We start from the raw sequence: 22,097 nt of genomic DNA on the forward strand, positions 1-22,097 counted from the left end.
AAACTCTTTATTGATACCATTCGCAGGGAAAAAAACAGACGCTTTCTTCTGCAGCACTTTATTCCCATTTTTCCCCAAAACGAACCAAATGTAGCTGTATTTTGCCTAATTTTTGGTTGCCTGAAAGGGAATCCACAAACCATGGGTACCTTTGGAATCCTCACGATGTTGAAAGAAAAGGAAACACATTTTATTTGGATACCTTATAGGGACAAAATGTTAGGGCGGCCTAAGCACCAACTACCCCAATAGCCAAAAAAAGGTATGACACTGGAGGCGACTGGCAGCGAAAAGGTTAATAAGTACTCCTCAGTACAGTGCTATAATGTGCCCTAATAATGTCAAAGCTTCTACATGTTAAAGAAATACACTTTTTTGACTTTTGAAGAGACTTGTATCATATTTTACGTGGTATTTTTTGTATGATTTTCAGAGCAATTATGTTCAGGGCTTGGCTCGCCCATGGGCGGGACCTGGCTCGGCTCTGGCTCAGCTCTCCCTGTTAATTTGCTGGCTCGCCCACCTCTATGCAATAGCTTCTGGTTCTGCATGTCCATTTCCCTTTTAAGTTGGAGAGCTGCTGCCCTTTCGAGGCCCTTGCAAAGTAAGGTGAAGTGGTGTTTCCAGCCCATGGTTGTATTCGTGCCCAATGATGGAGTAATGGCGAGTGCCCTTGAAGAACCAGTGCCCATAAACGTACGTTGTCGTTAACTGCCGCCTCTATTTAATGTGCCTTTCCTCTGCCTTGAATTGCTCAGGGAGGCTGACAGTCCCTGCAGTGCTGCAGTCAATAGCATCCGGCCAGTGCTGCTGGCAAGAGCGCTCCCCTCCAAACCTCCCTCCGGTTCCGAGGTCCGCCCCCGGCTCGTGAGCCCGCCCCGCCTCCCAGGAAAGATCAGAGAGGAGACCGAGCCCCCCGGTGCAGGTGAGCGGCATCTCCCGGGCCCGGGTGGGGGAATGCTCCGCAGCCACTACTACATCCTCAGCGGAGGCCATGCCCCTGCTCCGTTTGAACCATCCCACGCATCCATCCCCGTGTCAGTATCCCTCCGCGGTACCCACGCTGCCGCAGCTACCTGGTACCCGTTCCCGCACTCTGGAGGGGTGGGGGGCTTATAGACGCCTCCTGGGCCTTATTTACCTCAGAAGTGTAGATCCTCCTCCGTATTCATCTTTAGTGAGTGGTCGTGTGTTGTGTGTGTGTGTGTTTGTGTGGTGGGAGCAGGGGGGGGGGGGGTTAAGGCTAGTTCAACCACATTGGGTGGGAGGAGTCCTATCCTCCCGACTCGAGAGGCACCTATATCTGGGCACCTTCAGAGCTGTGAAATTCCCCTTACAAACGCACGCACCCCTGCGCCCCCCAAACTCCCCCTTGTCTCCCTTACCTTCACTGAATTTATGTTTACTGTGTTTTCGTGCTGGCCCTGCGTCACCAAACCCTGCAAACTTCTATTAATATGATTATATGCTAGGGCAACCAATACGATTAATTGCAATATTATCGTACACTCCTGACACCTCTAAGGCAGTTCTTTTTAGCGTTACTGCAATTATCTGTACGATAGTTGTAGAGGTACAATAAGCTGCACCATCACCCCCTACCCTAGCCCCCAACAGTACCATGCAAGCTCCAGGTTACTCTGCGTCTAAGCGCCTTAGGAATGTCTGTAGTAGTGTTGTTCGGATTAGTATCTTTACAGTGATAAAACACACACACGTGCTCCCGTACGACCTGTTTGTTACACTAAAGAGTGCTCTCTGTGTTTTTTATGAGGGGTGGAGTAGGGTAAATTATTCTCGATCCTGGGTTCCCTTATATGAACACCGAGCGGACAAATATAATTAAATAATTTGCCTTTTTTTATAATGTCCCCATTGTTTACATAGTTTTTATGTGAAGTCATGTGATTCCTCAGATCAGAATATTTATTAAAATATTAACATTCTATACGGCACTTAACCCATAGGTTAGCCAGGCATTGTAAAATGCATAGCTACAATCACCTAACTGAATGGCACATAATGGATGGAGCTCAGAAGGATGAAAGCCCAGGCAGAGGTTGTTCATCGCATACTTGCCAACATATTCGACTGTGGTGTTGGCAAGTGAAGATGTGGGTCAACTGCAAACATACATTGAGCAAAACAGCATGCCCAGCCCTCTCCTAGCTGGATGCAGAGCAATGGGGCGCTAAGACTGCACGTTTGCCGTACTCCAGGGATACCTAGTTCTTCTAGACCTACCAAGGGAAGTCAAGACTCTCAACCACACAACCACAAAGTTTTAGTCAAAAGTCTCACTGCAGTTGGAGAGGGAATATGGACCTGCAAATGGTGACCCTTATTCATCCCCTTACCATGCTCGTATAAAGAACTCTCCTCTTTCAGGCCAGCTTTGCATGCGCGGTTCCAAAGTGTTTATAATATATATATATATATACATACACATACATCATGGCCGAAACGCGTTTGTCATGCCAGGGACGAAAGTAAAGTAAAATTGGATTTATACAACTCGAATGTGTGCCGCACCTTTGTGTAACAGAGCATTTGGAGAAATATATATATATGCCAACCGACGCTGCAGTGTGGAAGCAGGTATGCCCTTGGATGACTGCTATGACAGCACAAACATCAGCGCTGCTGACGCAACCCACTGTGGACATTATTGTGTTTTAATATGAAGAAAGCATATGGCGCCTCACTGTAGGAAGGTTATTGCACTACAACCTCCAGCAGGCAACGCAGGTGACCACGCCCACTGAGGCGGGGAGAACGCTTGAAATATAAGTGCAATTGAACACTGCCAAAATCTTGTCTTCACAATGCCGTAGCCCCTGAGGAAGTGTTTAGAACATGAAACGCGTTGGGCAGGTGAATCAACTCTGCGAGACAACACCGATGTTTGCAGTCTGTGTGTCCTTCGTGAATAAATGGCGAAAGCATACATACCTGTGTGTGGACCTTCTTACAGCAGGCAACTTTGGTGTTTGATGTTTGACGGACCAGCGTGAGCCGCGAGAAGTGGCCCGCTACACTCCGTGCAGTCTTGCGGCAGCGCCAACCGACGCTGCAGCGTGGAAGCAGGTACTTTAGTAAGGAAAAGAAAGAAAAGTATAAGAAAACAATAAGGATTTATCATAAAAGTATACAGGAGGAAAATAAGTTATTTTTTGCTCGAAAAATCGAATCTGCCGGGAATAAAAGTAGAAAACTTTTCAACATAGTGAAAAGCTTCTCGTCACCTAATGCTGGATCTAACCATCCCTCCTTTTCCGCTGATTGGATCAATCAGTTAGCCAATTTTTTCTACACAAAAATAACAGAGATCCAATCCTCGTTTAGATTGTCAGAGGGATCTGAAAATAAGGATCCCCCCCTGCTAAATTGTCAAAACAGGATAGGAAATGTTTCTCTTTCCTGCTTCCCCCCGGTCACTTTAGAATCTTCCTTAGTAATAATGAAGGGTCTGAAGTCTGGCTCCCCGTCAAACCCTTGCCCTGCCAAATTTCTGGCCAATATGGCAGAGATATTGAATCCAACAGTTAACAGCATCCTGAACCTGTTTTTGAGCACTGGTCAGGTGCCCGAGAATTGGAAAAGTGCAAAAGTGATTCCGTTATTAAAGAAACCCTCTGCTGACCAAACTATACTTTCCAACTATAGACCTATCTCCCTTCTCCCATTTTTTGCTAAAACATTAGAAAAATATGTACATTCGGTAGTTTCCTACTTTGCTGAAATTAATAACCTCCTTCATTCAAGTCAATCAGGTTTTCGTTCTAACTTTAGCACGGAGACGGCCTTACTTGAGGTCTCTGAGACCATCAAAGAAACCCTTGATAAGGGAGGAAAAGCTGTCCTGATTCGTTTAGATCTTTCGGCAGCTTTCGACACCGTGCCCCATGTTCGGCTTCTGCAGAGATTACAGGAGTGTGGTTTCGGTGGCAAGGTGTTGAGATGGTTTGCCTCCTTTCTGAAGGACAGAAGGCAGGAGGTATGGTCTCCCCCTTTCGCCACCAGGATCCTGCTCCTAAATGTGGGGGTCCCCCAGGGCTCTATTTTGAGCCCTGTATTATTTAATCTGTACATGTCCCCCCTTGCCAAGTTGGCGGAGACGGGAGAGGCGAAGATTATCTCTTATGCGAACGACACTCAGTTGTTGTTCACCTGTAGGAAGAGTGAAGATTTTAATGGTCAGAAGATTAGAGATTGCCTAGCTGAAGTGTTCTCCTGGTTTCAATCCCACCAACTCAAATGCAACCCTGAGAAGTCTGAAATCATCTTCTTCGGCTCCCCTCCGCTGGACGTTTGGAAACAGTGGTGGCCTGACAAAATGTCGCTACCCCAGACGGCAGTTGACACCGTTAAAAATCTGGGATTGAAAATGGATGACATGTTATCCATGAAAACTCAAGTCCAGACAGTGACTGGCACATGTTTTGGACTGTTAAAAATGATTAGGAAATTTCTCTATCTATAACCTATGACTCATAGAAAGCTAGTCGTGCAGGCCCTCATTACTTCTAGATTGGACTATGTTAATGCCCTGTATCTTGGCCTCCCGGAGTTCTTACTGAACAGGTTCGAGATTGTGCAGAACTCAGCGGCCAGAGCGGTCCTGAAGTTAGGAGCCATAGAACGGATTTCCCACCATCTGAAGAAATTACACTGGCTCCCGGTCCGGTGTAGAATTCTCTTCAAAGCCCTAACCCTTGCCTTTAAAGCTTTGCATGGGCTAGGGGCACATTATATTCGAAAAATAATTCTCTACTACATCCCGCGCAGATCGCTTAGATCAGCCCATCAATATCTGATCTTGACGCCAAGTTTCTGTAGAGCCCGCTGTGGAGGACGGTCTTTCCAAGTGCATGTAGCCCACGCCTGGAATACCCTGCCTCTATCCCTGAGAAAGACCACTACCCTTCTGGCGTTTAGAAAGCAGTTAAAACTTGGATGTTTCAACAATTACCATAACTTATCACCTCAGCTAATTTCTGGTTTCATAGTCTTTGCTTTTGTTTCTTCTGTCATAGCGCCGGGACACTCTGTTGAGTAGCTGTGCGCTCTATAAATCCTTGATTAACATAACATAACATAACATAACATATGCCCTTAGATGACTGTTATGACAGCACAAACATCAGCGCTGCGGACACAACCCACTGTGGACATTATTGTGTTTTAATATGAAGAAAGCATATGGCGCCTCACTGTAGGAAGATTATTGCACTACAACCTCCAGCAGGCCACGCAGGTGGCCACGCCCACTGAGGCGGGGAGAACGCTTGAAATATAAGTGCAATTGAACACTGCCAAAATCTTGTCTTCCCTGAGGAAGTGTTTAGAACATGAAACGCGTTGGGCAGGTGAATCAACTCTGCGAGGCAACACCGATGTTTGCAGTCTGTGTGTCCTTCGAGAATAAATGGCGAAAGCATACATACTTGTGTGTGGCCCTTCTTACAGCAGGCAACTTTGGTGTTTGATATATATGTATATGTATATATATTATCTACTGGCGGTCGCCAGTAAATAGTTATAGTTAGGACCTATTTTCCATAGGAAATCCGCAACATTCTATTCCCAAGAAGTCTGGCACCGGTTGATAAATCCTCGCGCAATTTTCCAAACTTTTGGCCAGCACCGCTCCGCTCCTACCCTGAAAGTTTCGTGGTGATTCATCAAGCGGGGGCCGAGAAAAAAGGGGGGTCCCAAAACGCATTTTCCCCATGCAATTTCCCATAGGATCTGTTGTCGCAGCTACAGCCCGAGCCGCTGAACGGAATGACACCAAATTTGGCAAAGAGGTAGTCCTCAGTTCAGACTCGTGCCTTTTGCATAAATGGTGTGAATCCGTTCAGTAGTTCCTGAGAAAATTAGAGTTAAAAGTACATATATATCTATGGCCGGGGAAGATCCGCGGACCCTACCCGCACCGTAAGCGCACCCTCCCCGAACCAAGCGCGTACCCTCCCGATCGCGCGCTGAATGCTAATTGGCTGTCGAGTGTCTGTCTACATTCGAAACCAGGAACTGTTGGCGGCCATTTTCTGCCTCGGTAGAAGCGAGGCTGAAGAAGCAAGGGGAATAAGTGTGTAAAACATATAAAGGGGGCAGAGTGGAAATACTCTGACCCTCTAGAGGTGCTTAGGGGGTCTCAGGAGGACCCCCTGGGGCCCCCTTTAAAAAAAAAAAAACGGCGAAATGCGCGCATGGTGCACGCATCTTATCCCGTTTGGTGCACAGATCCTCTCGCGTTGGGTGCGCAGATCCAAAAACATGGAAAAAAATATATAAAATAAAGTTTTGAACATAAAGTAAAAAAAATATTTTGAAAAATATAAAAAAATATGTTTGAAAAACCCATTAAATTAAAATAATATTTTTTAATTTTTAAAAGAATTAATTGAAAAAATAAGTTTAAAAAATGGTGATAAAAAAAACATAATTAATGAAATTGACACACTGAAAAAAAATATACAAATCCAATCAAAATCATTAAACATGATATCTTCAGAGATAAGTTAAAGATAGGAATTAGCATTTAAAAAACCTTTGAAATTCACTGAAAAAACCATAGGTTTCATGCACGTTATAGTTAGGAATTGGCATTTAAAAAACCTTTGAAATTCACTGAAAAAACCAAAGGTTTCAGGGGCGTTATAGTTAGGAATTGGCATTTAAAAAACCTTAGAAATTCACTGAAAAAACCATGGGTTTCAGGGGTGTTACAGTTAGCTGGACATTTCCCTCGTACAAAACCCTAGAAATTCCCCTGTTATAGTTAGTTCAGCTAACTATAACTCGCGCCCTTGCAATGCACTGCTGATGACGTCACATATTACATCACTCATGACATGGTCAGTGACATCACTGATGACATCTCAAATGACATCACTGATGACATCAATGATGACATCATCCATGTGATAAATTAGTGCATCTTCTCACACCCTAAATTAACCCTTGATACACCGACTCAAAATTTCAGACGGCCATTCAGTGAATATATATATATATATATCCAAACAAAAAGCAAGTTGAGTAGTGCGCTCTCAGCAAGAAACAGGCAGTCAGCAAGGTAAATAATCCAAGTGTTTTAATTCACACAACGCGTTTCGGCGGCCAGACTTGTTCACGTGTGAAAGTGCACGTACAAGCAGTCTTAAATAAAGCATTGAATGTTTGTGAATGGTCATCACACTCAACGAAGGACTACACGGCAGTGCGTGTAGCCGCCATCTTGGAACGGTAAATAAACAAGGGAAAGAATAAGAATAAGAAAGTGCATCTGTATGAACATGTGAATCACCATGTTATAACACAACAATATGTATATATACAAAAAATATATATCATTGTAATTGAGCTGGCATGCGTCACAACGTAATGGAATATGTAGTAAAAACCGCCAACTTGAGCTGATTTGCCATCAAGGGTGTGCGATGACATAACATGAGAGGGTAAATACCCTTGGATACTGTAATGTGCATACTGTCGGCAAGAACATGATCAAACAGTAAATGGTTACCACTGGGATACAAAATGAAACACATAAGCATCACTCTCACAGTAAAGGAGGTTGGAAGAGCTAGTAGATAAATGGCAAGTGCATTCATAAATGAAATATAAATCAATATCCCCAAGTAAATGCCACAAGTGGCGTATAAACTTCCAAAGGGTCCCAGTGTATAAGTCTGCGGGCAAGTGCCCCGACAACCGACAAGTATGCTAAAGTCTCAATCCCAGTTCACAATAATAATGGTGACCAAAATAATTCTGAAATAGAACTATAAACAGGCCAAAATCATCAAATACATGTAATGACCCTAGGTCAAAAGAACTTATCTTAAACCATGAGTGTGACCAGATAACGTGCTCATATGCTTTAACAAGGAACTGCTGGTGAAGATGATGGAGTGATGAGCTAATGAAGAGTGACAACATGGAGGAAGGAGCCCTTCACTTATATTCACCGGCACGGGCATCCTACCCTTTTCCTCCATGTTGTCACTCTTCATTAGCTCATCACTCCATCATCTTCACCAGCAGTTCCTTGATTTTGGTCTGTTTATAGTTCTATTTCAGAATTTTATGAATGCACTTGTCATTTATCCACTAACTCTTCCAACCTCCTTTACTGTGAGAGTGATGCTTATGTGTTTCATTTTGTATCCCAGTGGTAACCATTTACTGTTTGATCATGTTCTTGCCGACAGTATGCACATCACAGTATCCAAGGGTATTTACCCTCTCATGTTATGTCATCGCACACCCTTGATGGCAAATCAGCTCAAGTTGGAGGTTTTTACTACATATTCCATTACGTTGTGACGCATGCCAGCTCAATTACAATGATATATATTTTTTGTATATATACATATTGTTGTGTTATAACATGGTGATTCACATGTTCATACAGATGCACTTTCTTATTCTTATTCTTTCCCTTGTTTATTTACCGTTCCAAGATGGCGGCTACACGCACTGCCGTGTAGTCCTTCGTTGAGTGTGATGACCATTCACAAACATTCAATGCTTTATTTAAGACTGCTTGTACGTACACTTTCATACGTGAACAAGGCTTGCCGCCGAAACACGTTGTGTGAATTAAAACACTTGGATTATTTACCTTGCTGACTGCCTGTTTCTTGCTGAGAGCGCACTACTCTCCTGGGTCCCAGCAAATCCGGAAGGAGCAACTAACTTTGTGTATATATATATATATATATATATATATATATATATATATATATATATATATAGTTATATTTATACATATTTGTATATACATCCCATTAGAATAAATCTTAATTACGTGACAACATAACTTGATGTGCTGAAAATAAAAAACGAATTTAAGGAGTATTGGCAAATTACACAGCTACTAAATACTACAAGAATGTGGAACTTAAATTGTTATTTTTAAAACTAGGTTTCCTATGTGTTATTGTTGATGCTCATATCTTCTTAAATCCATCATATATATTTGAAACTTTATAAACACAGCCACTTCCTTTGTTCCTATAGCAAACAACTATGTATTACTTTACTTGTTTTTTCTTTTCAGGTATGAGTGCCTTTAATACGTTTTGTTTTAAGTGTTCTTTGGTCCTGAAGAAGACCAGTTAATGTTCTGTCATCCCAGCATGCACGTTGAACAGTGTAGGAAACCCTATTTTTTTGTCTTATGGCATACACAGGTGCTTAATTGCTTAATTTTTCAATATAAGCTATGTTAAATGGTTTCTGTCTTCTGAAATGTGCGCAAAATCCACCACTTCACCCGTTCTTCGTGAGATTTCCCTTTCGCTCCGTGTGACCTATCAATACACAAAAAATTGATTACATTGACTCACAAAGCTGTAAACATATCAATTTACATACATTTAGTTTTAAATCATTTCTAAAAATATATTCACATTTGAATAAAAACAATATATTTTTATAATCTGTGCAGCTTGAATGCTACTTAAACTTTATAAAAAAACGTGCAATACTATTTGCTATGGTATCGTTACACCTGACTAGCTAAATAGATATATTCAGTCTCTAAATCAAATTTCCTTTCAAGGGGCTACAGAATAAACAAGGCAGGTAACTGCCACTCTCCATTTTATTTCATGCACACATAATCATTTTATTTTCCCGGGTTCAGTTGAAGCCGTATGTATTGCTTGAGAAGTTTCTGATTTGTAGCCTCTGGAACTCTCCTGCACTCACAGATGACCATAATCAATTAATACCAACAGGGTATGGATCCAAGGAGTCTATAAACACACAACCGCAACACACTGTGTGCCCCAAAATCCAATGTGAAGGAAACACGAGCCCAGCAGTGCTCTTTATGTGTATGTGTACACTACAATGTGCATCATTTGTAACATAACACTAACATTGTGAGTTGTGTGTGTTTGTTTATGTGACGGGTCCACTCATTCCGTCTTTCTGCAAATCACTGCGGTTTTTCATGCCTTCTTGCGTGTGTGCCGTTGCACTAATATGCATTCTTGATTATTGTGTTTCTCCCTAACTTATTATAATTGTGTTCCTGTAACTGTATGTGTTTTCTTGTTTTTGTGTTTGGGTTATCGTGCATTTTGTTTTGGCACCCCCGTATAACCCAGGGATAGTGATGTTGGAAAGTGGAGGACAAGCGGTCCAAGGCATCTTCCATTCTCATTTGTGTTCTTAGTAGCAAGGCGCACTCTCAGTTGACATTAGTATTCATACATTTCGTCTTAATAGCAACATCAGTAGAGGAACCTGCCAAGCCTTTGATAAAAGGCGTTGTTGGGGCAGGAAAAGTCTGCACCAAAGGGACAGAAAATGACCCTCAAGAGTTTGTCTCTCTCTCTCTCTCTCTCTCTCTCTCTCTCTCTCTCATACAAACACACACACCTCTGCTTAGATATATAGATTCAGCTCACCTGCACAGGAAAGCTTAAACACATCTGATTTGTAGCATGACATGTTATACCTGGTTTTCTTTTCCAGCGTCTTCTCCATTTGTTTTTGTTTACAGACCCAAAAACTGTTTGCAGACCTGTGACACCATCAGTATGAACGGCTCGAGGCGTGGGTGCCGGGCCGGCATCTCGCAGGCTCTGCTGGTGCTGCACCTTAAGGCTCTGCTTCAGTCAGGTGAGGGATGTTATTAAACCGAAAAGATGTCAAGACCTTAGATACTGCTATAACTTAGCTGAATGGGCTCTTACTCAGTAGCTTGAGGCTCTGTTCTGTCAAAATTTACTCACTCTGTGGTACAACCACGTAATCATGGAAGAGAAGTATCAGTCCCACTCTTTGGAATGTACACTCTTGACTTTGTTGTACACGAGGAGAGGACAATTAAGTATGTCAATTTTAATTGTCCTGACATGGTGTTTGAGGAGTACAAGGTGAGACGATCCAAGTCTTAAGCATTCCCCTACTTTAGGCGTACTTAGCTAACATCAGGGTCCTATGACAGTGCAAGGTACTGAGGAGGTGCCCATGTCTGTACTCCCTTGGAGACCCCTCAAATCCTGTGGCCTAACATGGTGCTGGGGTGTCTAGATGATTCCCATGGTTGTACCTATAAGAAGGTACTGAGGTGGTTCAGAAAGTTGTACTTCTAAAGAGGTACAGAGGTGGCCCCTTTGCTTTACCCCTATGGATACCCCAGCCATTTTATAGCCATCAAGTTCTGTAATTTTCTCCTCCTTCCTCCAGTGTCTTTTCTGTTTCTTGCAGGTTTAGGGGAGCCTGAACCTCAGATTAATGGGCAGTCCTCATCGGTCAGCACCTCACAGGAGAATGAGAGTCGCGAATTCACGTGTCAGGCCGAGGGCTGGCGTCCAGTGCCGCTCCTCACCTGGTACCTTAATGGCAAGAAGCAGGAGGTAAACAGCTCCACAGTGCTGTCAACTTCAGCTGAATTGTTCGAGCAGAGCTCCAATACTTTCACCGTGACTGCCCGAAAGAGTGACCGGGAGCTCAACTGCACTATCACTGACCCAACGTCCGGCAGGGCCGGCAACGCTTCTGTCCTACTCAACGTGCAGTGTGAGTACTTGCCTTTTTTGGAGGTGAGGGTATGAACTGTTCTTGATGGAGCAATACTTTGTGGGTGTGGTAAAATAATCTAATGGACTTTGACTTCAAAAATGGCATTCCACAGTTGAAATAATATTTAAAAGTGTAATTTCAATGATTCATATTAATGGAAAGTAAGCAAAATCTCAAGATTCAAGGGAAAAAAATGAATTTGACACTCTACTTCAGTGTCTTTGTCTTAATCACGGACATAGATTGGGCCAGGACTGATGACCTAATCAGTGATGTCAACCATGGCATAAATGACGGCATCAGAAAAACAGCAGAAAAATAGATTGAGGTAGGACGTACTGTGCAGTCCCACATTCCAAACTACAACTATTTAAAAATGCTGTGTGTGATGTCATTTTTAAAATAAATATTGTATTGCCATTTATTCAGCAATACAAACATATATAAAAAAGACCTCAACATTCCGCTGAAATGCGAAGAAATCAATGCCATTCAACCAGTCTTTCCAGAAAAGGCAACACACACTTATGGGACCATCTCCGAGAACCACCCCTTTTTTTGCGTCTTAGTCTGATTGATACTGTTCCTGCTATGGTTAACAGGTCTCAGAACATATATTTTTAAACCTAGTTTTAATTTTTTCATTACCGGGCGCTTTGCATCTATCACTGCTTGATAGTATGTCTAGATACATTTTGTTTAGACCAAGTGGAATGTAATATAATCTATGGAGAAATCTGAGATGTATTAGTCTATGTCTGCCATTAGGGATTTTGGGGGGGTTTGTAAACAGAAAAATGCTGGTCTTTGGTGATCGGGTATTCTAGGTCTAAGACTGTGTTGTATAATTGTGTTACTAATTTTGTCATTGATCAGGCTGTGATTATCAGTGATAGCAAATAGCACTCATCTGGCTCTTGGAGATGCATAGGGTATGTCTCCATCATCGTGTTTCTCAGCATACAGTATAAGAATAGGTCTACTGGAATGCTGGTTGGTTTTCCCCGATATCTGTGTGTTGTCATAAAGCTATTATGCTCATATAGGTCGCCAATTTTATACAGTTCCCTTTAATTCAGTCATTCTGTAACTTTGGGTTCTTCAGATAAAGGAATTGGTTGGTTATTTCGCAGGGTTACTTCTGAAGAGTATATATTATAGATACTACAGGCTCTAGTCAGTCTTTACTAATCCCATCATGTGCACTGGGCTGTAATTACTTTGTTACGGGGTCTCTGAGATTAGCCAACTGTAATTGTCTGTAGTAATTTAGGATATACCTTGTCTCTTGCTGTCTGTCTATGTGGGGGGTTATTTTCCAAATGAAGCCAGTGATACGCATGTTGGGCCTACACTATATGCGACATTTTTGTACAGTGCACATCCAAACTGAATTGTTTCAAGCTGCTCTCAAATGTGATGATCTCAGAATAGGAGACAGAGGGGAAAAAAATAGTCGTCCAGGATCACACAGTTTGGTCAGGCTGGGAAGCTGTGATTGAAACAGGGCCTCTGTGTCATGTCATTGCATTTTTCATCTTAGGTGTAGTATTGACTCATCTTTCTCCATAAGTAAATATACATACTTCAATCCTCGTATCTATCATTTACACAGCATGGAAGTTATAATGCAATGAATGTAACATGTGGAATCATATATATGAATTATTCACGTCTCCAATGCATCTTGGCTTGTATTTGTACTTTTATTCCCTAAACTAAGTTAACTACGCCCTCCCTTTCCCTCCCCCACTTCCTGGTCTGTCCGTGTGCCTCCATCTATTCCGTGTCATATCCTTGAGAAATCATGGATTCCAACCTATACCTCTGGTGTCCCATGGGCCTTCCCTCATAGCCTACCCTAACTGTTGTTGGCTACGTGTTAAATGGCGGACTGAATCAGGAGAGTGGATCAAGAGATGTAAGTGGGATATCCAATTGTGTAAGTTCTTCTAACATAATGTACCATTCCATGGAGATGGGGCGTTTTCTCAACCCCCTCGCCTCTTCTCGCCTGAGTGCCGTGCTTTCCGCGCTGCCCCACCTGATTACCTCCTCTTTCCATAAATGTAGTAGGGGGCTCCTAGGGGATTTCCACCTCATTGTAATTGCTCTAATCGCCAATATTAGCGCTAGATCTAGGAAACACAGGTGGACCTTCTGGGCTTTGGTGCGCTTGCGTAGACCCAAGAGGCCCTCCAATATGTTGCCTGTCATTGTGAGATGTGTAATTCCTCCCAGCATATTACAAATGTGTCCCCAATATTCCCTAAGGTGTGGGCAAGCCCATAACATATGAACAAATCCAGCCTTCTCCTCTCTACACCTCGGGCAGTAGCTCTGGGCCTCCGGGAACATACAGGGTATCCGCTTCAGGGTTAAATACGCTCTATGGAGAACCATATACTGTATAAACTTGAGCTTGGCATTTCGGGAGACCCGCTTGGGGTGTTCCAAAATTCTTTCCCACGCCTTATCTGTGATTACCATGTCTGTAGTTTCTGCCCATTTCCCACGGAGGTCCGTAATGCAGATGGAGGCCAGCGTTTGGATGCCGGTATATAGCCACTTTACAAGGTGGCCACCACTCCCCATGTAATAAAGTAGATGGACCAGGTCATGTTGTGGAGGCTCGCTACGCTGGGGTGCCCATGTCGTCTTGATGTAATGCGCTGTCATTGCATGTAGCAAGTAAAGGCGGTCAGGAGCCCCAGTGTTCCTCACGAATGTATCATGATCTAGGAGCACACCATCCCGAAGAATGAACCCACCTCTGCTACTCCCGCATCTATCCAATCCTGTATCCTAATCATTGTAATCCTACTGCCCATGACTGGCAGCCCTAGTAGTGGGACATTAGATGCATAGGGAATCGCGGTCGACGTGTACTGTAGGGCCTTTTTCCAACATTGCAGTGCCGCTTTTAACAGCGGAGGGCCGTCAGAGGGCGGTTTCGCCCCTGGGAGCAGCATACTATATAGTGTACGCCTGTCCAGCTCTTGTGCGTTATAGTTTATTTCTTATAAGTTCCTGCCTGCCATCCAGAAAGACAGCCATTGTAATTGGGCGGCATAATAATATGCTTGGAAATCAGGGACACCCAGCCCTCCTCAGTTCGATGCCAACTTCAGTTTCTTGAGACTTACTCTGCGCCTGCCTCCACCCCATATGAGTTCCAACAAGAGTGTGTCTAGAGTGCAAAATGTGGCCTGGGGCACCATCAGAGGCAGATTAACAAAGAAGTACAATAGCCGGGGCAGCATCACCATCTTGGAGATGGCTATCCTTCCCATCACGGACAGCGGCTGGGAGGTCCAGAAGGAAATGCTCGGGCGCAGCGAAGCTATGGCCTTCATTAAATTACCTTCTAGTTGGTCTAAAGGAGCCCTGTACACGTTAATGCCTAAGTACTTAAATGTGTCTAGTGCCACAGGAATCTGGTAGGTGCTGAATCGGATTATGTCTGGACGAAGACCCTCTTGGAAATAAAAGGCATGAGACTTTCCTGCATTAATCGCCAGCCCCGATATAGTCTTGAAGGCGGAGAAGACGACAGGGAGCGGGCTCGCCTCATTCTCCAAGTCGCGCAAATATATGAGGATATCGTCTGCGTAGATCGAGACAAGGAGGGTATTATCCTGTATGGGAATTCCCAAATCTCCAGACAACCACCTCAAAGCTATGGCCAGCGGTTCTAACGCAAGCACAAACAGGAGAGGGGAAAGTGGGCACCCCTGCCTAGTACCTCTTCGTACCGCGTATTCTGAGGATATTTACCGCCCCGTATGTGCCCTTGCAGTAGGTTCAACATAGAATAGGTGTTTCCACCTTAAAAAATCTTGGGGGAGACCAAAACGCAACAGGGCTGCAAACATGTACTCCCACGTTATGGAGTCAAACACCTGACGTAGATCTAACGCCAGACATCCCGCCTTGTCATTGTCACTGGGAACACCCCTCATTATATGGTGGAGTCTCCTAGTATTGAGTGAAGTGCTACGTGCAGGAAGAAACCCACATTGGTCACTGTGTATAAGAGTGGGGAGAGCGGGGACCAGACAGTTGGCTAAGGCCTTACTAACAACTTTATATTCGGTAGCCAGTAACTACAGCGGTCTATAGTTGGACATCTCAGTGCTGTCTCTTCCGGGCTTGGGGAGTGACACCACCATAGCTTGCATTGTGGATTGCGGTAATCTACCGGTTTCCCAAGCCGTCTTATATAGCTCCTCTAGTTTAGGAGTTAAAACCTCCGAGTACGTCGCATAAAATTCGACGGGTAGGTCGTCTAGGCCCGGGGCTTTATTGAGTTTAAGGCCTTTGAACGCTGCTCTTATTTCATGTTGGGTGATGGGGCCTAAAAGGCTCTTCCGTATGGCCTCCGTGATCTTGGGAAACTGTAAGCCATCGAAGAAGGCATCTATTAGGCCATCATCAATATGCGTTGGTGCCGCATACAAAGTACTGAGGTGATTACAAAATGCTTCTTTAATCTCTATTTGAGTATGAATCAGTCCCCCCTGTGGTGAACGGATACAGGTGATCAAAGGCGTTTCCAGGTTATCCTTTAGTAATCGTGCTAGTAATGTTCCTGATTTGTCGGCGGCCGTGTGTTTCAGTTGTGTATATGCTCGGTAATCCATGAGTCTAAGTGTTTCCAGAGTCTCTGCATGTCTAATACGGGCCTCCTGGTGAGATGCCCTTTTGTCATCATCTGTCACTGCGGCTGGCTCTAAATCTGTCATCAATGATTCTGTATCTATAAGTCTTTTGTGTGCTTCTTGGCGCGCCCCTACAGTAGCACTAATTGCCGAGCCTCGAACCCTCACTTTGAAGGCGTCCCAATCTATGAGGTTGGAGGAGGCTGTATTCCAGTTGTCTGTGAAGTAGTTATTAATGGTATCTAATAATGTGGTCCGAAAGTGGGCATCCTCTAGGAATTGGGGCCATAGTTTCCAAGTCGGCACAGGGGTCGGAACCCTGCCCCATGTTAGAGTAACTTCAAAGGGATTGTGGTCTGAAAATGTTTTGGCTAGGTATGTTGATTGATGTATTTGTGTAGCTATAGAGTGAGAGCAAAGAAATCTATCAAGCCTAGTATGAAGCTGGTGAACAGGGGAGTAAAAGGAATATTCCTTGTGTGTAGGGTGAAGCATGCGCCATGCATCTATGAGAGCCCAGCCCTGCATCCAAGTGTTCAGAAATTCAGCCTGTTTGTGTGCACTGGCCCCGTGTAGTGGTGGATGGGATCTGTCTAATTCAATGTCTAGGACCACATTGCAGTCTCCCCCTAGGATCCAGGAAATGGCATCCCACCCCGTCAAGGCTCTGCCCAGATTAGAGAATAATTTGTCTTGATCGAAATTTGGCGCATATATGCAGTCAAGGATTACAGGCAGACCATCTAAAGTGCCCTTCAAAAATATATATCACCCCTGGTCATCTATATGTCGATCCACTTCCACAAACGGGACTCCATGGTGGATCCAAATGGTCGCCCCTCTAGCAAAGGCCGAATAGTTGGTGGTATACAGTCGGCCTCCCCATTTTTTCCGACTTTTCCCCGCCTCCGTCTCCATCAGATGGGACTCATTTAATAACCAGTCATGTGGCAGAAAATATAAAGCAAAGAGAGTTACATCTGAGACATTTAATGGAGCAGTGATTAGTTTCTAAGCTCGAACACTGCTTTTGTTGATTATTCTGTGCACTGTATTGCCTTTGTTCACATATAAAATGAATCTATTGAGCAGAATATATATGACATGTTATAATGTTTTGTGATTAATTTTTCAAAGTGGAAATAACAAACACTCATGTAATTGCCACAGCAGGGGCGTAGCAAGGGCAGCGTGGCCCTGATAGGGTGAAGTGAGCCCCCATAAACCCCCGGGTCCCGGTGCCAGTGCGCTCGCTGCACTCTTGATAGCCACGCCTCTGGCCAAGGGAGCCATCTGACGCAGTCAGAGTCCGGGTGGTATTTTCAGCACCACTTCACATGAATGGGGATTTGTGGGTAGAAAACAGGCAGATCTCAGCTCAATCAATAGCCAATCGGCATCAGATCAAAGCCTGGTCAGCATCCGTGCCCTGACCGGTCTCTTCCATTGGTTGTCATCGTTGGCAGGAGCCGCTTTCGAGACCTCCATAGATTGATGCTGATTGACATCTTTCAATGGATCTTGAGCTAAACAAGGAGATATGTGTGCAGCTCAGAAGCAGGGGAGGGAGATGACACCGGAAGACAGGCCACGAAGCGCAGGATGTGTGGCGGTGCAGGCTCTGTGCGTGCGGTCTCTACCAGAGGGCAAGGTGAGGTGCCGGATTTATGAGTGGCCAAACCCTGCCGTTGAACAAGGTCACACCTCATGAAGTAAGATAGAACAGGGGCGAGGAGTACGGGCGAGGTGGTAGGGGTTAGCTGCTGTGGCGTTTATTATTGTATTTAATGCCCCCGCCACTTTATGTAGATTGGTTACATTAAGAAGTCAGGCTTTCACAATTCGAGTCCGATTTATCATGTTAGAGCAGTTTTTAATGTAGATTAGCCAGGAAGGCTTGGGGATGTCTCACGCACATTCAGGCAGGGCTTCATTTGTAAAATTATGAGTGCAGGTGTCTGAAGCGCCGCTCAGAAGCCCGGCCGGCGCTTGCCGGCGCTATTAAATGTCTGTGCGGTGAACAGCAAGGCTCTTTAATCCACTGCCAGGCACTGCTACCCCTTTATCTCACTATTAATGCTTTCTGCCCTTATGCCCACTTTTCCGTCTTTCCCTTCCTTTCCTGTTTGTGTTTTTCTCTCGCTCTTGTTCTAAGGAAATGACTGATGAGTAAAAATAAGTGCCAGTCCTCACAGGGGCGGCTCCTCCATTAGGGCGGAGGAGCGTCGGCCCACTGCTTTCTCGCAGTGCGAGAAGCAGAAACATAAAATGGTAAAACTAGCATTTTATGTTTCTGCTTCTTGCACTGCGGTAGGGGAGGAGTAGCTAGCCCAGTGCTGCGGCCCTGTGGGGCAGACCAAACCAGTCATGCACACTCCAATATTGTCCTGCATCACAGAGCATGTTACCGGCATCAAACAGAGCATGGGTGGGGAGGGCGATTGGGCCAATTTCCTCTAGCCCAACTTCTTGAAGATGCCTTGCAACATCCTATTGGAAAGGCTATCAGCATGTCAAGCTGTTTGGTCAACCTTGGAAGCCAGGATTGAAGCAAACACAAGGAGATGATGGACGGAGCGCTGAAACTTTTCAGACACTCACCCCTTGTCACAGATCTGGGTTGAATCCATCATCGTTCTTTAGCTCACTTCGTCACCCCAGTTCAGACCCAGCCATATGCAAATCAGTCTTGCCCCTCTGCCTCATGGGAACAGTCCAGCCCGAACTGCCAAGCCAGGCCTTCCCTGGACCTGAAAATAAGTATCCTGGGACCGGTTTCGGGGTAACACCCCTCATCAGCCAGACTAGCTTGTATCCAGTAGCAAAGTGAGCCAGGATTGAAACCAGGTTTCCTGAGTTGATTGTACAATTCTGATCCTGTATGGGTATCACATTCTTTCCCCCTTCTGCCCTGCTGACAATTTGTTTTGTGACCCAAGAGGCAAGTCAATTGTTTTGGGCCACCTATACAAGGTCTTTATTGCTGTTAAAGATGAAGCAACAGTATTGTCAATTACACAATATGTGGGAAATTTGTGTACAGTGCACATCCTGAACTGAATTTGTTTCAAGCAGCTCTCAAATGTGATGATCTCAGAAAAGGAGACATAGGGAAGAAAACGAATTGTCCAGAATCAAACATTTTGGTCAGGCTGGGAAGCTGTGATTGAAATAGGGTCTCTGGGTCAGGGCCCCTCAACTGCCCTTGGTCTAACAAAATCTTTTTATTGGCCTGGGCATGTTATGTAAGGGCATTCAGATTATTCATTTAAAAAAAAAAAAAAAGATGGGACAACAGTAGTGGGGACACCCTTCTTCATTGAACAGCTACAACTTAGGCAGAACAAACTCTACGAAAAGGTTTTGAGTGCAAGCACTCCAGGTGCTGTGCAGCTCCGAGGATCGGTGCTGCACCTGTTCAAAATGGCCGCCAGTGTATTTTAAATATCGTAGCTGGAATGTTCCTATGATGTGCATTGATTAAAAACAGAGCTTATCTTTTCGCTGTCAGGATTTAATAACCTGTCATGTGGCAGAACTGAAAAGCAGGGTTACAGCTCAGACCTTCTAGGGATGCAGTGATTAGTTTCTATGCTCTAACACTATTTCTGCTGATCATTCTATTCACTGCATTGTCTTTATAAACATATAAAATTAATCTATTCAACTGAATATATTTGACATGATACAAAGTTTTGTGATTAATTTTTCAAAGTATAGAGACTATTGGCAACCGTTAAGGCTATACCTACAGTCCCATCCAATTGATTAATTACCTCTCAGTATATATTATGTTGTACTCTGATTGTGGCTGTATCAGTAATGTATGGAGCATTGTACTAAACCACTGTGACACAACTACAACTTGCAAGTTGGGGCGAGTGTGTATATTAGCCTGTATCTTTTTTGGTTGGTTTTCTTTTTCTCTTTTCAATGTATGTTTCTGATTTAACGTACAATAAAAAAAATATATATATATTTTTCAAAGAGAAAACACTTGTAATTGCCACACCGGATGAATAGTAACAGCAACATGGTCCCTAATAAGGTGAAGTGGTACCCATAAACATCTGGCCCCAGGTGCCAATGCACTTGCTGCACTCTTGATAGCTCAGCACCGCTGAACATGAATGGGGATTTTTGGGTAGAAGACAGGCAGATGATCAGCCCAATCAATACCCAATCTGCATCAATACCTGGCCCAGATCAAAGCCTGGTCAGCATCCGTGCCCTGACAGGTCTCTTCCATTGGTTGTCATCGTTGGCAGGAGCCACCTTTGAGACCTCCATACACTGATGTTGATTGACATCTTTTAATGGATCTTCAGCTGAAACATGGTGATATGTGTTCAGCTCAGGAGCAGGAGAGAGCAGGGGAGGGAGATGATCCCGGAAGACAGGCCACGAAGCTCAGGATCCATGGAGTACATAGGATGTGTGGTGGTGCAGGCTCTGTGGGTGCGGTCTCCACACAAGCATAAGATGAGGCACTGCATTTATGAAGGTACAGGTTCTTGGGCATGTAGGCTTTAGGGGCATAGGGGCAGCAGAATATATGGGGGGGGGGGTACATGAACTAGGAGGGTCCATGACCTAGAGGCCTAACAGCGAAAGGCTCTGGGGTGCATATTCTGTAGAGACATAGGATCCAGATGTTGTATGGTAGTGGTTCTTAACCTTTGGACCACCACGGACTCCATTGAACTTCAACTGGAAGTCAAAGATGCACAAGAAAGTTCTGAGATTCAAATCTGAATAAAAATACCCCAAAAAAGTCACAAACCAGTGCTCTATATGAACTCAGTATGAACACTGAGTGTTGGATCCCTCAGACAGATGCAGGAGGTGGTTACTGTTTCAGAAAAGAGTCCCACAGTGGACTTCTTTTGTTCATATCACGTGTATAGACCCTGGTCCCCGTGGGCCTAGAAGGGGTTGTCCTTGTGATATAATAAATCTATATGAACTCAGCACATCTATTATCCTCTGAAACAGTATATTTAAATATGAGAATGACTATGCAGTGATATAAAACTCAGGTCGTGTTCACAAATCAACAGGCAATCAGTTCAAGTTGGAGCTTTAAGCAGAAGTGTGGGACAGAAGTAATAACTGGATTGACAGCGGCTTTGGAGAGACACTGGGCAACAATCAAATTTGGAAGGGACAAAGCCTGAGACCATGCTGGGTCTTTGTGTCACAAAGTGATAAAGACAGCAATTACATAAACGCTAGAAGACCAGGTGCTCATTATGCTAGAGTACATGCTGTGTGGCAGGCTGCCTGTGAAAGGGTTTGTGCTCTGCAGCAAAGTGCAGGCATGCCCTATTTCCAATACAAGAAGTGTAGGTGTGTGGAATCTGTAAGTGCCTGCCCATATAAAGCAGTGGATGAGAGAACCTACAGCCTGTAACAGCCTTTTGGGGAATCTACATGTGTATGTAGACCAATGTTGTGAAACGGTACACCCATTAGTACTGCAGAGGTTGTGGAAAATTGGGTCTACGTGTACTTTACTGAATACCTTCCGGTATGAAAAGCTTATAGCAAACTGTCATATCCATTGGATGATGTCATTGGTCATATCAACAGTGATGTCGTCAGCAATGTAATTTGAAATGTCAATATTCATAAGCATTTTTGAAAAATAACTATACAAAGATAAGTCCTCCTACAAGGATAATAGTTTTATCAAGTGATAATACTTTCTTGAAGTCTACTGCATTGCTTCCGCAATGTATATGCTACATGTATTCATAAAATCAATAAAGATATGTTTTTATAAAAATTACAAGTTTTTAGAAATATTTTTAGTCAGAAATTGGTTGCTAGTTCAGAAAACAGCATGTGTGAAAGCCCACAGTCACTGGTCACAGTCTGACA

The 22,097-nt window shown here is 44.0% G+C and overlaps 1 protein-coding gene across 1 annotated transcript in view; it reads left to right on the plus strand.

The window, feature by feature from the left end:
* Window positions 1-814: 814 nt before the first annotated feature.
* The window catches only part of TMEM25 (transmembrane protein 25), a 53,474-nt gene continuing 32,191 nt past the window's right edge, over window positions 815-22,097 (plus strand). The window contains exons 1-3 of the mRNA XM_085645842.1: window positions 815-925; window positions 10,529-10,647; window positions 11,239-11,550. Of these exons, the coding sequence (XP_085501968.1) occupies window positions 10,566-10,647; window positions 11,239-11,550 (394 nt within the window). The 5' untranslated portion in view covers window positions 815-925; window positions 10,529-10,565. The remainder of the gene's footprint in view (window positions 926-10,528; window positions 10,648-11,238; window positions 11,551-22,097) is intronic.

This window comes from Triturus cristatus, chromosome 3_1, assembly GCF_964204655.1.
Source record: "Triturus cristatus chromosome 3_1, aTriCri1.1, whole genome shotgun sequence".
NCBI lineage: Eukaryota > Metazoa > Chordata > Amphibia > Caudata > Salamandridae > Triturus > Triturus cristatus.